General features: G+C 36.9%; 1 protein-coding gene and 1 pseudogene across 1 annotated transcript; one reads left to right on the forward strand and one right to left on the reverse strand.

Moving 5' to 3' along the window:
* LOC109830575 overlaps positions 1–2,700 on the forward strand; it is a 17,822-nt pseudogene extending 15,122 nt beyond the window's left edge.
* LOC109830976 lies at positions 13,135–14,082 on the reverse strand. Its single transcript, XM_020398326.1, has one exon. The coding sequence runs from the start codon at positions 14,080–14,082 to the stop codon at positions 13,135–13,137; it is 948 nt and encodes a 315-aa protein (XP_020253915.1).

Here is a 15,689-nt window from a genome sequence, read left to right on the forward strand (position 1 = left end):
GACGCCTCAGGCGCGCCCGACGCCTCAGGCGCGCCCGAAGCGGACGCCTCAATAACACTGCTACACACGATCCTTGGCCTTCGTGTACAATGTCAATAGGATCAGTATGGAAAAGAGCTCTGAAGCTAATACAGGAAAAATTAGCAGAAAACAGGTTTGGACTTCCAGCGGTCGACCGCAAACGTGCACGCAAGCTGGAAAAGTCTCTGGACTGTTCACGATCGACCGCGATTGGCGCGATGGTCGACCGGCCAAACCCTGTAATGTTTTTTCAGTTTCTATCGTTCTGTCCGATCGACCGCACGTGGCTCTGCGGTCAATCGTGAGTCGGGCTGGGCCTGGACTTTGGTTTCCTGTTCGCATTGGGTTTGTGTTTTGATATATATTGAAACACGATTTTTTAGGGTTTCTAATCAGAGATTTTAGATTGTACTGAGTATATAGAGAGGGAGAACTTGTGAGCAAGTTGAGAGATTTGGTTTAGGGTTTGTGTGAGTGATTTTGTGAGATTGTAACCCTTTGTATTCTCCTTGATTTAGTGGAATCTCCCCATCCTCTCCCCGTGGATGTAGGCAAATTGCCGAACCACGTATATCTCTGTGTTTGGTTTGATTTGTCGTATTTGGTTTGAATTGTGCTCGTGTGTGGTTGGTTCTCTTCTCCCGTGATCACAAATTCGTTCTGTGTGCGAGCACGTTTCCGCATAGGCGCGCAACAAGCTCTCCATAACTCCATTATGTGATACTAAAACCAATTGTTGAGTTTACACTGGATGGGCCAAAATGGTTGAAAGTGGATGCAAATGACGTGATGGAAGTATTCACTATGATTTTAAACTATGACACTTCATGACTCAGACATTCATAAATGTCACAACTCTCATTCACTTGGACTGACCCACACAGACTTTGCTCTTATTGATCTTCCCTTACGACACTGGTAGCTAGCTTTGTTCTTGGCTTGGCTGAATGGGATGCTTCACCAAAGGAACTTAAGAGGGATATGTAGGCTGTTATTCCTTCTAGTGTGTGGGATTGGTGTAGCAACCCTTTATTCCTTTTATTGTGTGGGGTTGGTGCGCCAACCATGCTGTTGAGTGTTGACTTCCATAAGTCAAATATACATGAGATATGCTCCCGCTAAAAAATTAAATAGCAGAAGAGAATCCATTGGCAACTTTGCCCCTGCATTGTAAATGCTTCTTCGGTGCTCTCTTTCGAAGAAATTTAATGCATGATGATGGGTGGTTGGGGCTTTGGCTCCTATATGATAATTCAGATTGAGTTTTATATTTTCATTATGCATCAGTCATGCTAAGTATCTTAAGTAAGAGTATCTTTTGGGCTTATTTCTACGTATAAACCCTGGATAGAGTTCTAGCAGATACAATACTTGTGCAAGCCTTCTTCACATCAAGAGAACAGAGAAGCACCGGCTTGTACATGTAGCATTTACCATACACTAGTTAGATGTTAATTCTTATCACTATCATACCACTTGTCAGTTATGATTATTAATTCAGGGGCAGAAACCAAAATTCAATCTGTATTTTGTTTTACATGGCAAACCCCACGTCTTGATCGGGCTTTGGTGGATTAACACCCAACTTGGAGTTGCAGTCTAATATTGCCACCGTTTCTCCCTTTGTAACTACATTACCTGCATGTTTGTAAATATCCCACTGATACTAGTTATACTGCATTAATACACTGATGCTTTACATGTCACTTGGTTACTAATGTAAATATCACACTGATGGTAGTTATACTGCATTAATACACTGATGCTTTTTCATGCCACTTGTTTACTAATGTTTATAGATGAACAGTCAGTATAATTGTTTGCTTGCTCCAACGTGAACCTGACGAACTCTTGGGACTTGCTTGGTCATCTGGGATTGAGGTTTCTGGTATCAGGTTGGAATTGGACCATACGGTATCCACAGTGGGCTGCAGTTATATATGAACTGAGCAAGTTTGTCCTTAATGTCTTGTAATATCTTATATTTGAAAGAAGGGTTATCCTGGACTACCTTTTAACATCCAACTACACCACGTACCAGCAAATATATTCACTTGGTCAACCTAATCCTTTCTGTTTAACCCTTTGATAACATGGGATCCTGCTTACCATAAAATATATTGATCATCCTTCCTCTGCTACCCTAATATGTTAATTTTGTTGTGAATCTTTCAGCAGAATGCATCTTTTGAACCTCTTATTTAAGATTTTTCCGGTGCATATGATGGCGGGTTATGAGTCTCTTTATGAAAAGCTAAACATGGCTAATGATTTTACCTGTAACGCATAACACAGATCAGAGAACCGTGCTTCTGACTATCTATTTGCTCTCGTTTTTCAGGTCCAAGCTGTTTATAATGCAATGAGAAGAGATGACAGAATGAAATATTTTTTGTAGACTACATACTGTGTAATTCATCATATTGGTAGATGCAAAAATGTGCAGGATCCTATCTGGCATTTGGTTCTTTGTTCGTGTTCTCAGCTTGGTTATCTGCTGGAGCCAAATCTCATCAAAAGTGTTCGATGTATTAGAGGTATGATAGTGTATGATAGTTAAGAAGTCAGAATCAGATCTTGTAGCTGAGAATATTTATGCCCTCAGTTGTAATTGAAGAACTAAGAGTGGGCACTTCTTGAAGAATGAAAGCCCAAGAGTGGTGATCCAATTTCATGAAAGTATCCAACCTTCGCCTTCACCATTACCTTGATGGGGGGGTGGATATAGGATATCAGGTGCTGATGATTGGTCTCGACCCCCTCCTTGACTGGCCATAATTCTAGTGAGTTGAGCCGGGGAAAAAGAGGAAGAAATAGGATAAAAGAGAGAGGAACAGGGGAATTTGGGAAGGAACAGAGAAATGAAGAGCAGAAGAGGGAGATAAAGAGAAGATCTAGAGGATAAGGAAACAATAATTCTCATTCATACCATCATCTACATTACAACAACTATATATAACTACCCTAATATTATCTCTACCCACGAACATCACTCTTCTCTCTACAACTACCCACAAAACAATCAAATAAGAACTGCATAACTATCCACAACTTTGTAAGTGTCCTCTTCATGCCCACGATCTTGACAAGTCTCCTTCCTTTAAGTGAGCTCGCCCTCCAGCTCAATATTGTTGAAGCTTTGGTCTTTTTCTTCAATTGGAATTTCTTCAATCAAGAACAATTTTTATGATCTACGTTGATGACTTATGACATACTTTTCAAGCAATGGTAGCACAATCCTTTCACTTCTCTCCTTAGCTTCTTGGGATGTTAGCCTTTTGACTTGTGCGGTAAGAGGCAGATTGTTTGAACTAGGCTTGGATTTGTGTGGACAATGCTTACGTCTTGACTGAGGAGTAGCTTATGTGACTGAGATTTCTTCTCCAGCACTAACTTGTTTTTATGAATTGTTGCCGCTTGACTAGGCCCCTCCAAGGTAGCAGGTTCCTCCAGTGTTACGTTATAACAAATTTCTTTTCTCGATCGATGACGAAGCAACTAACAAGGTAGTCTTCCGGAATACCATCTACGGAGCGAGATAATTCCTCAAATTTCGCTCAGTACTCTTCTAAGGGTTTGGTTTGTTGCAGTTTTGAGGGTCCGACCTGAGCTAGCAATGCTCACTTGAACTTCCACCAAGATATGGGTCTGCCCTTTTCCTTTTCGAGCCATCTTTACCACTGCAGTAGCGTTTCATCAAGGAATAGAGTGGCATGGCTTACGTGTTACTCCACAAGAATAGCATAGAACTCTATTAATTGGTGAACTCTATGCAACCAGTTGTGTGCGTTTTTCCTTAGATGTGCGGAACTCCGACATGCATTTGGGCTTCCTCCTTGGTTTGATAACTGAGTTAAGCAGTGAGATAGTATACTTGTACCTTTCGTTGGTGCACTGTTGTAGGATGAGTTGAACATTGGTGTAGGATGGTCGGACAGTTGAACAGGAGGAGGGCCTAGCACTGATTCTTGTGGCGCCTTGTTTTTCTCCACCGAGAGCTTTCCATTGGATCGACAACCGTCGAAAGTTGAGAAGATAATCTCATCACGAGTTGAGGAAGGCCTTCGGCTCTATCATTTAACACCTTCAGTTGGGATCCTTGATGTTCCACCTGGTTTCACAGGAGGCCAAACTGAGTGGAGTTAGACTTGACGAGCTTTGATTCATCCTCGCGGCCTGGCTCTGATACCAAGTTGTCAGGTGCCAATGATTGCCTTCGATCCCTTTCTCAACAGGCTATAATTCTAGTGATTTGAATAGGAGAGAAAAAAAAGGAAACAAGAGAAAAGAGAGAGGAACAGAGGAATCTGGGAAGGAACAGAGAAATAAATAACAGAGGAAGATAAAGAGAAGAATTTGAGGATAAGCAAAAATAATTCTCATTCATACAATCATCTTCATTACGATAACTAAATATTACTATACTAATATTATCTCTATCTATTAACACCCCTCCTATCCCTACATCTACCCAAAAGACAATAAAATAACAACTATACAACTACCCACAACTTTGCAACTGTTGGGTACCAACTCAAACTTCAAGTTAGATGTGGGTTCGAATGTTAGGCCTAACCCTAGTAGTTTTCTTAGAGGTCAAGTTAACTCAGCGGGCAAGTCAGGGGTGTCTTTAAATAAGACGTCATATTCTAGGGTTTCAGAGTAGAGAGAAGGAGAGAGACAATATTCTTATAATCAGGGTTTTAGAGGGTGTAACTGGGTTCAAGGGTATTGTGAGAGAGAGGCTTTGACAGTCTTTGTCCATGCAAAAATTTATAATTTAGAGGTGATAGTGGATTGATTTTGATCCGGTAGTTTTTTCCTGTTGAGGGTTTTCCACGTTAAATCTCGTGTGATTCTATTTGCTGCGTTTGGTGGTTTTCGTGGTTTTTGCGATATCTAAAAAATCCCAAAAAGTGGTATTAGAGCGGGTTCGACGGTTTGTAAAGGTTTGACCGGTGTGCCACTGGTGAAGGCGTCAGCGGTCAAAGCGCGGTGATCTACATCGAGGGAAACAAAAGAAAGGTACTGTAGTAGGGAATACTGTAGCGGTGGTGGGAACACTGTTCACATGGGTGAGTGTTTGCTTACAAACTTTTAAATCAAATGTGACGGTGCAGATTGATTTGTCTTTTGATCGAGGATTTGGAGACGGATTTTGGTTCCTAGGGTTTTTCGATGTGCTGAGTTTATTTTTAACATCAGTTTTAACAAATTCAATCTCTATAGTGTCTGATTTGAAGTTGATTGTGGTTAGATGATGATGACTTCTTCGGGTCCGAAGTTCAATATTCTGCTATTCAACGGCAATATAAATTTTGCAATATGACAGTGCACAATTCAAGATATTCTTGTGCAGCAGGGTGTTGATCAGGATTTGGAGGAGAAGAAGCCTGAAGGATTGAAGGATGTTAAATGAAGTTCCATGCAAAAGAGGGCGGTTAGCACAATTCGTTTAGCACTCGCCCCCGAGATCAAGTAGAATGTTATGCAAGAGACCACACCAAGGGGGTTGTGGGAAAGACTCAAGGGGATTTATGCGTTAAAGTCGATGACCAATCGATTGTGTTTGAGGATGAAGCTTTATTCGTTAAAGATGAAAGAAGATACTGCAATTCAAGACCACATCAATGTCTTTAATCAGCTAGTTTGCCAACTTATGAATATTGATGAGGAGATTAAAGAAGAAGAGCATGCACTACTCTTATTGTCTTCCTTGCCGCAGTCGTACAAGCTGTTAGTTCAGACGATAATTGCAGGAAAGTAGACTTTGAAGTTCGATGATGTGATAGCGTTGCTACGTGAGAATGAAATAATGATGGGAAGGAGAGCACATCTAATGGTGATGAGAGTGCACTAGCTTTTGAAGGTTCTAATAGAGGGAGGAGTAAGGAAAGATGTGACAGTTATCGAGGAATGTCAAAATCTCAGGCCCGAGACGACAGCGAAAGGGAGTGCTATTATTGCGGAGAGAAAGGGTTACATTCAGTTCAGATATTCCTAGATACGTGATGGTTTGAAGAGTATTAGACATATGAAGCTTCAAGAAAATGGGAAGAAGGCGGACTTCTCGGTGGTTAAATGTGATGAAGATGTAGTGTTGTTAATGCAGAGTACATGTACTGATGCGAGTAACACTCGGGTGTTAAATTCTACATCCTCTATGCACGTTTACAAGAACAAAAATTATTTTGACACATTGAAGACAGATGAAGAATTTGACGACGTGATTGTTGGAAACAATGAGAAGATAAAGGTTAAATGTGTTGGAAGTGTTCGCCTCAAGCTTCACACTGGGAAGGTCAGAATTCTTCATCATGTGAGATATGTGTCGTTATGTGGTGCTAATTTAATTTCGTTGGGTGAGGTGGCATCGCATGGGTACAAGTATGTGGGTGAGGGAGAGTTGTGCAAAGTGTATAAAGATGATGATTTAATTTTACAAGGGAGGAAGAATAGCAGCCAAATTTTCTATTTAGATGGGCGATCTGTTAATGGTGTAGATGACTCTTCTCAGACCATTGTCCACAAGGAAGAGGTGAAGAACAAGAAGAAGAGAGTGAGCTTTTCTGAAGCCGTTGAGACACTTGGAGATTTTTCGTCGAGGGAGGATATGTTGGGTACCAACTCAAACTCCAAGTCGGATGCAGGTTTGAAGGCTAGGCCCAATCCTAGTAGTTTTCTTAGAGGCCAAGTTAACTTGGCGGGCAATTGAGGGGTGTCTTTAAATAAAGCGTCATATTCTAGGGTTTCAGAGTAGAGAGAATGAGAGAGACAATATTCTTATAATCAGGGTTTTAGAGGGTGTAACAAGGTTTAAGGGTATTGTGAGAGAGAGAGTTTGGCCGTCTTTGTCCATGCAAAAGATTATAATTTGGAGGTGATAGTGGATTAATTTTGATCCCGTGGTTTTTCTCTGTTGAAGGTTTCCACGTTAAATCTTGTGTGATTCTATTTGCTATGTTGGTAGTTTTCAGGGTTTTTACGAGATCTAAAAATCTCAACAGCAACTGCCCATTTCATGCCCAACGATTCTGACAAGGAATGTGCAAGATTTACTATATTAGGAGTTTGTTTTGGAAAGAGAATGGAGGGGTAGAGAGATGCATGGAGGTGGACAATCCACCTCCATTAACCTCCTATCTATTTTACTCCCCCTAAATTGGTTGGAATGAAGGCGAGAGGTACGGAACCCATTGTGAAATGAATCCAATAAGTGATTGCAAAATAAATCCAATAAGTGTTATTATCAATATGTAATGAAAAAAATTTCCCTCCATTCTTTTGACTAACCTTTCAACATATTTTTTCTTCCCTTTCCTTCCCTTCTATTCCTCTATTTTCGTCATTTGAACAAGCCTGTGTGAAGTGAACTCTTGGTGTACTATTTATGCAGTAAATCAGAACCATTGGATTTTATTGCAAAACATATTAGTGAAAGCAAAGAGATTTCGCTACACCTAACCTATAACATTGCATTATAAATGGCATGAATTTCCTTAATAATCAAGGATAAATTTTTTAATACATCCATTTGTAATATTTAATTGTAAAAATCGACCAATTTTATATTTATATCATTTTCAACTATTGGCCACGTCAGCCAAAAGTTAGTCGATTTGAAATTATTTCAAAATTTGAAACTTCCAATGATTGTCATTTCTGGAGAATTATTTATTTAATCATGTAATAACTGAGAATGCAATCCCTGGATAACTTGTATCTCTTATGAATAACAAAGATGAGATTTGAGATTGTTAAAATCAAATGATAACTTCCATAACTAATACTACCGTAATCAATAATAATTATCTATAATTAAAATTATCATAATCAAAATAGTTATCTATAATTGTACTTAACAATCAAATTAAAACTGTACATAATTAGAAATGACCATTTCAAGTTTTTGGCAATCTAATTAAATCATAATCAATAATGAAGATCCAATAATCATAATTTTTTTATTTTTTTATTTTTCTTACAAGATCTGGTTAATTTATTTTCCAATCTTTTTTTTGAGAAGATTTTCCAGTCTTATAATTAACCGGAATTTATATGTTTTGTAATTAAGGGCTTATTTGTTTGCATATAAGTAATTATGAAGTACCTGAACTAAAGGAAGTAGAGACTACTCGGCTATTTTCAAGCAAAAAAAAACATCTTTTTTCCTCTAAAGAACATACTTCCAATACTTATTTAAACGCTAATGTGGTGCTTACGTGTCATACCTACTTCCTAAACATTTTCCCGCCTCTCAAAGCTCGAAAGTAGCCTGGAAGTAAGTGAAATGTGCATTAATTAGGAAACAAATAATATTTCGTATTAATATTTTTTTTATTAGTTACTTCCTGACAACTATTCATTGCTATCCAAACAAAAAAGGGAAATGAAGAATAAGAAGTACTATTTCAACTGCTTTAAAAAAATATGTGAAACAAATAGAAAAAGTATTTTTTTTCCCATTACTTTCTACTTCATAAATTTAAAAGGTACTTTTTTGATCTATTTCCTACTTTCGATATTTCTATCAAGCCAAATGAGCCCTAAGTTGTTAAGTACTCGGGATTGTCAATATCGTACAGTTACAAATTTTGAGATTTTCAGAATCCACCAAGTTTTTGTTCATTTGAAAAAAATAATAATAAATGGTAAAATAAATTGTCAAATTTATAATGAAATCTTAATTTGGACTGTTTTAATAATTCGTCCAAAAACCAATCATGTTCCTAGCCCAAGCAAAATAAACTTATGACTTCCATACTTGGATCATCTTCACCACCCAAAAAACAGTGGATGGATTACTACTAAATCATAACTATTAATTACCTAGTATGTAGTTATGATTTTTTTTAAATGTAATTAGAAATGAGTGAAATACACCGAGGTACGGTGAATGTTAGATTTAGAATATACCATAACCTTCTACTAAATTATTAATGCTTGGAATAAAAAATAGTGGTCTATCCACTGGGTTCTTTGTTTTTCCTTTTCCTTTTCCTTTTTTTATTTTGATGAAGAGGATCCAAATTGATGATTTGCTTAATGTGTTTCTTACTACCACAATATAGTGTAAAATAGAGATAAAATCAGGGTGAAAACTCCTATCAACTTAAGTGGATAGCAAATAGTGTGTCCACCAAAGTTTTTAACCACTCATATGGTGAAAACTCCTATCAACTTAAGTGGATAGCAAATAGTGTGTCCACCAAAGTTTTTAACCACTCATATTGCCTAGGGATCCATGTATTATATTTTAACCACTCATATTGCCTAGGGATCCATGTATTATATAAAAAGGTGTTTTATATTAATATATGTGTGGTTAGAAACTTTGGTGGACATCAACTTAAGTTGATAGGAGTCTTGCTCATAAAATCAGATGTGTGCAAATGCTAATATTTTGTCTGATATCTCTGCTTTTTCTCAGAACCAGACACATCAAATTAAAAGTTGAGAAAAGTAATAATAATAATATAATAATAAAATACAATAAAATAAAAATTAAAGAATTTAAAAAAATGAGTTCCTTGTTGTAATATACTAAAGAAATGAAACAAGAGACAAGAGACAAGAGAAGAAGATAAATTGTAATCTTTTTATTCACCTTATTCCATTTTCATATATCGTGCAATTTATAGATACATGATGGAATACAAAAGGACATAAAATTAATAGTCCACATACAAAGTAATGTCCACATACATTTTGTCTTTTAGATATCAACAAAATATCTTTAGATTTTAACACTCCCCCTTGGACATTACTTCGAAATGTCAATGCCTCGTTAAAAACCTCGCTAGAAAAACCTAGTGGGATAAAAACTAGTCGAGGAAAAGAGTACACGACATTAGTAGATTCTTGTTGCATTAGTTGCCTCATTAAAAATCTTTAGCTAAGAAAACCCTGTGGGACAAAACTTAGCAAAGGGAAAAAGAGTACAACTATAGATCTTCGGGATCCAAACTTGTGTTGCATTAGTTGTCTCATTAAAAACCTTTAGCTAAGAAAACCATGTTGGACAAAACTTAGCAAAGGGAAAAAGAGTACAACTATAGTCCTTCAAGGCATAATCTTTGGGATTGCGTTGAAAATTCGCTCCCCCTGATGATGACAATCTTATGAGTCTATGCTAAGAAAAACCCAGTGGGACAAAACTTAGCAAAAAAAGGGCAAATTATAATAATAGACCTTTAGGGCCCAATCTTCAGGATTGTTCATTAAGAATTTGCTCCCCCTGAAGAAGATAGTCTTTCAAGCCTATGCATATTGTGAACCTATTTCGCATAAGTTGACGTAGGCAGTGATTTAGTGAACAAATCTGCAAGATTATCACTTGAGCAAACTTTTTCGATGGTGATTTCGCCATTCTTTACTTGAGCAAACTTTTTCGATGGTGATTTCGCCATTCTTTTGGAGCTCATGTGGATAAAAGAATTTTGGAGTAATATGTTTTTTCATGGTTCTTTTTACATATCCACTACTCATTTGTGCAACACAAGCTGCATTGTCCTCATAAAGGACAGTGGGGGGAATATCATCTTTCGCTAGACCACACGAGTCACAAATATGTCGTATCAACGATCTTAATCATACATATTCTTGTGAGGTCTCATATAAAACGATAATCTCTGAGTGGTTAGAAGAAGTAGTCACCATAGTCTGCTTAACAGACCTCTAAGAAACGATAGTACCACCACAGAGAAAAAAATATATAACCAGTCTGGGATCTGGCGTTATGGGGATCAGACATGTAACCAGCGTCCTAATAGCCCACCAATGTCATATCTTGGTTTCTTTTATAGAATAGTCCAAGATCTTTTGTACCTTGAAGATAGCGAAGGAAATGTTTAACGACATTCCATTGCCTCCTTGTAGGATAAGCACTATACCTTGCTAGCAAGTTCACCACAAATGCAATATCAGGCCTGGTGCAATTTGTGAGATAAAGAAGTGCTCCAATGGTGCTCAGATAGGTAACTTCTGGCCCTAACATTTCTTTATTATCTTCTTTGGGTCTAAATGGTTCTTTATCCACTTCGAGGGATCGGATGACCATTGGTGTGCTAAATGGATAAGATTTATCCATATAAAATCTTTTCAAAACCTTTTTCACATAGGTTGACTGGTGTAGAAAAATTCCTTCTGGGAAAATACTCGATTTGCAGGCCGAGACAAAACTTGGTTTTTCCTAAGTCTTACATTTCAAACTCCGTCATTAGGCATGAGCTAGCTTCTGTAAGCTCCTTGTGCGTTCCAATAACATTTATATCATCAATATAGACTGATATAATACAGAAGTCATTTTCGAATTTCTTTATAAACACACAAGGGCATACATCATTATTTGCATATCTCCTCTTCAGGAGGAACTTACTCAGTCGGTTATACCACGTTCTACCCGACTATTTCAAGTAGTATAATGACCTTTATAATTTAATATTATACATGTTACGATTCTCGTTTTTTCTTAATTCAGGAATTTTAAGTCCATCAGGGACTTTCATATAAAAATATTAGCGTCTAATGACTCATATAAAAATATGGTCATGACGTACATATACTGCATATATAAATTCATAGTTTCTGCCATATGTATTAACTTGCGGAACGTAATACAATCACTAACAGGAGAATATTTTACATCTAAATCGATGTCGGGTCTCTGCGTGAACCCATTGAGATATGAATCTCGCTTTATATCTCACCACATTACAGTTCTTATTTATTTTTCTTACGAAGACCCATTTATATCCTATAGGGATATATAGACTATAGGTTCAAAATACTTTAGCGAGTTCAGCTCAGCCTCAATTGCCACTTTCCATCTCACCTAGTCCGAGTGCTTCAAGCACTCTACTACCGACTTAGGTTCTGGATCCAGATTATTTTCGGAGATAGTAAGAGCAAATGTAGAGGCAACTATGTTGTCGACAACTTTTATATTTATATTATATATTTCTCCTTTTTCACAAATTCGTGGCCACTTCAAAGCTTATTTTATGTCAACCAAATCCTTGTCATTTCCCTTAACAATTGGATTTGGCCGTTCCACATCTCCAGTATTGTGATTATCAAGCGCACGTGCAATTTACTGGAGATTCCATCTTCAGGATGAACCTCTTCTGGAGGTTATGAGAGTGACTGTCTTTCTATATATATAATTTAGTTTACCGTAGACTTTTATCTTTTTTTATATGCTTCTGGCACATACCAAATCATCAATGATATACTCAACATGAATATGTGGCTTAGTCACTCTTTTCTTAGCAGATTATCATGTGAACTTCTGGTTCAGTTTGACTAGTACGTGGATATAAATATTGAAGATCTTTTTCACCAATGGAATTTCTTGACATTATTTTGTATTTTGGGCACTAATCTCCCCCTAATGTCGAGAATTGATCTTTAATAAAAATGCAGTCAACATACCAAATTATAAATTGATCCCCTAACATGAGCCATAGGTACTAAATTATTGACGGAGTTTCATAAATAATGTATGTACCTACACCGAAGTCCCATAGAGGTATGCTATGGTGGTGATATATAAACACAGACTACAAATATACGTAGATGGGAAATGTTTCGCTTCTTCACCACGTATTAGATAAAGGGGGGAAATTGTGATATGCAGTTGGTCGGATTTGGTTTGAATGCCCCGTTTAATTTAAGAAAATCCGACGGATCATATTTTGCCCAAGATGACCCAATCGCTCATGCCAGAGTTTAAAAGAATTTGGGTCCCTAAATCTTAAACTCATCGCAACATGGTGTATTTTAGGTCGGATATATGTATAGTACAACCCTGAGGAGAAAGATGGAAGCTTCTCTACAACCACGTATTAGATAAAGGGGAATAATCATTTAAACAAAACCCATACAAACTTGAAACTGTCTTACAAAAACATGCAAAATAAGTCTCGAAAAATTCCAAATTATCTTAACAAAAGTAACTAGAACATGTCTGAAAAACGAAATAGACTAATAAAACATGCATAGATAGTGATAAATAACATGATCACTCCTGGTCACCAAAATCATCAAGCTCCATCTTCAATAAGTCATCATCGTCCAGATTCAGGTTATCATCATAATTGTCATCTTTTAGGGTCATGTTTGCTTCAGGCAAACTGGCAAGATGTTTTCACCTTGTTTTGACTTCCCCTTTGAGTCCTTCATCATTCTCTGATAGGCCTCAACCAAATGTTTCGGTGTACGACATGTGCGAGACCAGTGGTCCTCACATCCACACCGATAGCAAGCTTGCTTGTTATTTGCAACCTGTTGATGAGAGTTAGGCTTGTTTGAAGGAGATCTATCCTTGTTCTGACCCTTGCCACGGTCCTGAAGACCATAAGCATTGCGACGACCACGACCTCTACCACCATGATAAGACCCGCGACCACGTCCACGACCTCTACCATGTCCACGCCCATGATTATTACTCTGATTTGTGGCATGTGCTTTAGGCACAGCTTGCGAACCAACTGGTCTAGAATTATGGTTGCGCATCAGAAGTTGGTTGTGTTTCTCTGCAACTAGTAACACAGAGATCAATTCAGAGTGTTTTGAATAGTTTTTGGTCCTGTACTGCTGCTGGAGTATAAGATTACTTGCATGGAATGTAGAGAGGGTCTTTTCAATCAATTCATCCTCTGTAATGTTCTGCTTACAGAGCTTCAGCTGTGAGACAATGCGGTGGAGAGTTGAATTGTATTCAGTTACGGATTTAAAATCCTGAAATCGCAAGTTCAACCAATCATACTGTGCTTGCGGAAGCAAAATAGTCGTCTGTTGGTCAAAGCGATCCTTCAGGGATTGCCATAGAATAGCAGGATCTTTTTCAGTAAGGTACTCATTTTTCAGGTCTTTGTTGAGATGATGACGAAGAAAAATCAATGCCTTTGCCTTCTGGGCAGAGGTGCTCTGAGAAGCTGGATCAATAGTGCTGCTTAAATCACAAGAATCTAGGTAGATTTCAACATCCAAGGCCCAAGTCAAGTAGTTGCTGCCATCAACGGCAAGCTCAGCAAATGCCCTTTTGGATATGTCAGACATTTTTCAGAAATGCTATAATTATCAAAAGAAGATATATCAATCCACCAAATTTATAAAATATTACACTATACAAGATGTGCATACAAACAGAAGTGAATAAATAAAGGAGCCACAGTGCATGCCTCTGTTCTAATTAGCTAGGACAAGTGATCAATCAACAGAAGGTGTGCATTTGTAAATTGTATTAAAGCAGACTACATGAAATCAACATATAGTAAATAGTTTATATGCAGTTTATGTGCTTATGTCTGCAGCATGTTCTTATCCAGATAGTCAAAAAAATGGGGGAACTGTAATGAAAGAAGAGCTCTGCCATCTAGAAAATTATAGGCTTGTTCCATGCAGTTTGATCATGAGCACATTCTTTTGTTGCTAATTACCAAGCACCTGTTCTCCATTATACCTTAACATCATTGTCCTTAAATAATCCAGGGACTGTCGTTTATAATTGAGTTGGCATCATAATACTTCAAGACCTTGGTAAACCTTGAATAGGCAAGCTGTTTTTTTTTTCGTTTTAACTTATTCATGACTAAGATATCATAAATGATTTGCATCACTTGCACATCTATAAACGAACTTTTTAAGTCCACTTTTTGGATGCGTGTATATTCCATGTTACTTTTTAGCTTACATGTCATACGCGGTGTAAAAAGAGAAACATATTTAACGTTTGTAACTAAGGGGCTGTTTGGTTGCACACTTTTTGAGAAAACTTTTCTCAAAACATCTGACAATGGCAAATTTGCAATTAAAAGTTTTCTAGAGATTTCTGTAACTTGTGTTTGATTCAACAAAAAATTTACAGAAATATTTTCTATAAAATATCAAAACCTACCAAATTTTACAAAAAGCAATTTCCTCTCAAAATGAGAGGAAATCAGCAGAAATCTGACACATACAATATTTAATTAAAAATCTACCAAATCTTATTATTTTCTATAAAGTTATGAGCTATTTTCTTGTTTTAAACCAAACAAGCAAAGTACAAAAAACAAGAAAATTGGTATTTTTTGATTTCTCAAGACTTTTCCTATATTTTTTTAAGAAATACAAGGAAATCATATTTTAGGTGGAAAACATTTCCTATAATTTCTAGAAATTGAACCAAACACCCCCTAATAGTCACTAGGATTTCTACACAAGTCAAAAATCTTACAATTATTTAGCAATAAGATGAGTAGTATTTCAGTAAAACCATTGTTAACAACAATAGAAGCTTAATTTCACTACGTGTTAAATCGATGCTATGATATAAATGTCATATGATGATTTCTACTCATATTCAACTATCTAAACAGCTAGATGAAATAACACAACAATGAATTTAGTATGAGCAGTGAACATAATATGGAATTTAATGGATATTATGTAAATAGACAAAGGCCAAATGTATTATTACATTGCAGAAGATGTACACCTAAAAATCTATTACTACGAACCGATGATCATGAACCGGCTAGAGCCACTCGTGCTGATAACATGTTGTAATATACTAAAGAAATGAAACAAGAGACAATAGACAAGAGAAGAAGATAAATTGTAATCTTTTTATTCACCTTATTCTATTTTCATACATGGTGCAATTTATAGATACATGATGGAAT

Source organism: Asparagus officinalis, chromosome 2 (assembly GCF_001876935.1).
Source record: "Asparagus officinalis chromosome 2, Aspof.V1, whole genome shotgun sequence".
Taxonomy (NCBI): domain Eukaryota; kingdom Viridiplantae; phylum Streptophyta; class Magnoliopsida; order Asparagales; family Asparagaceae; genus Asparagus; species Asparagus officinalis.

Bases quoted from the DNA above. Each gene is read 5' to 3' on its own strand.
- LOC109830976 (XM_020398326.1), bottom strand. From the start codon at position 14,082: ATGTCTGACATATCCAAAAGGGCATTTGCTGAGCTTGCCGTTGATGGC.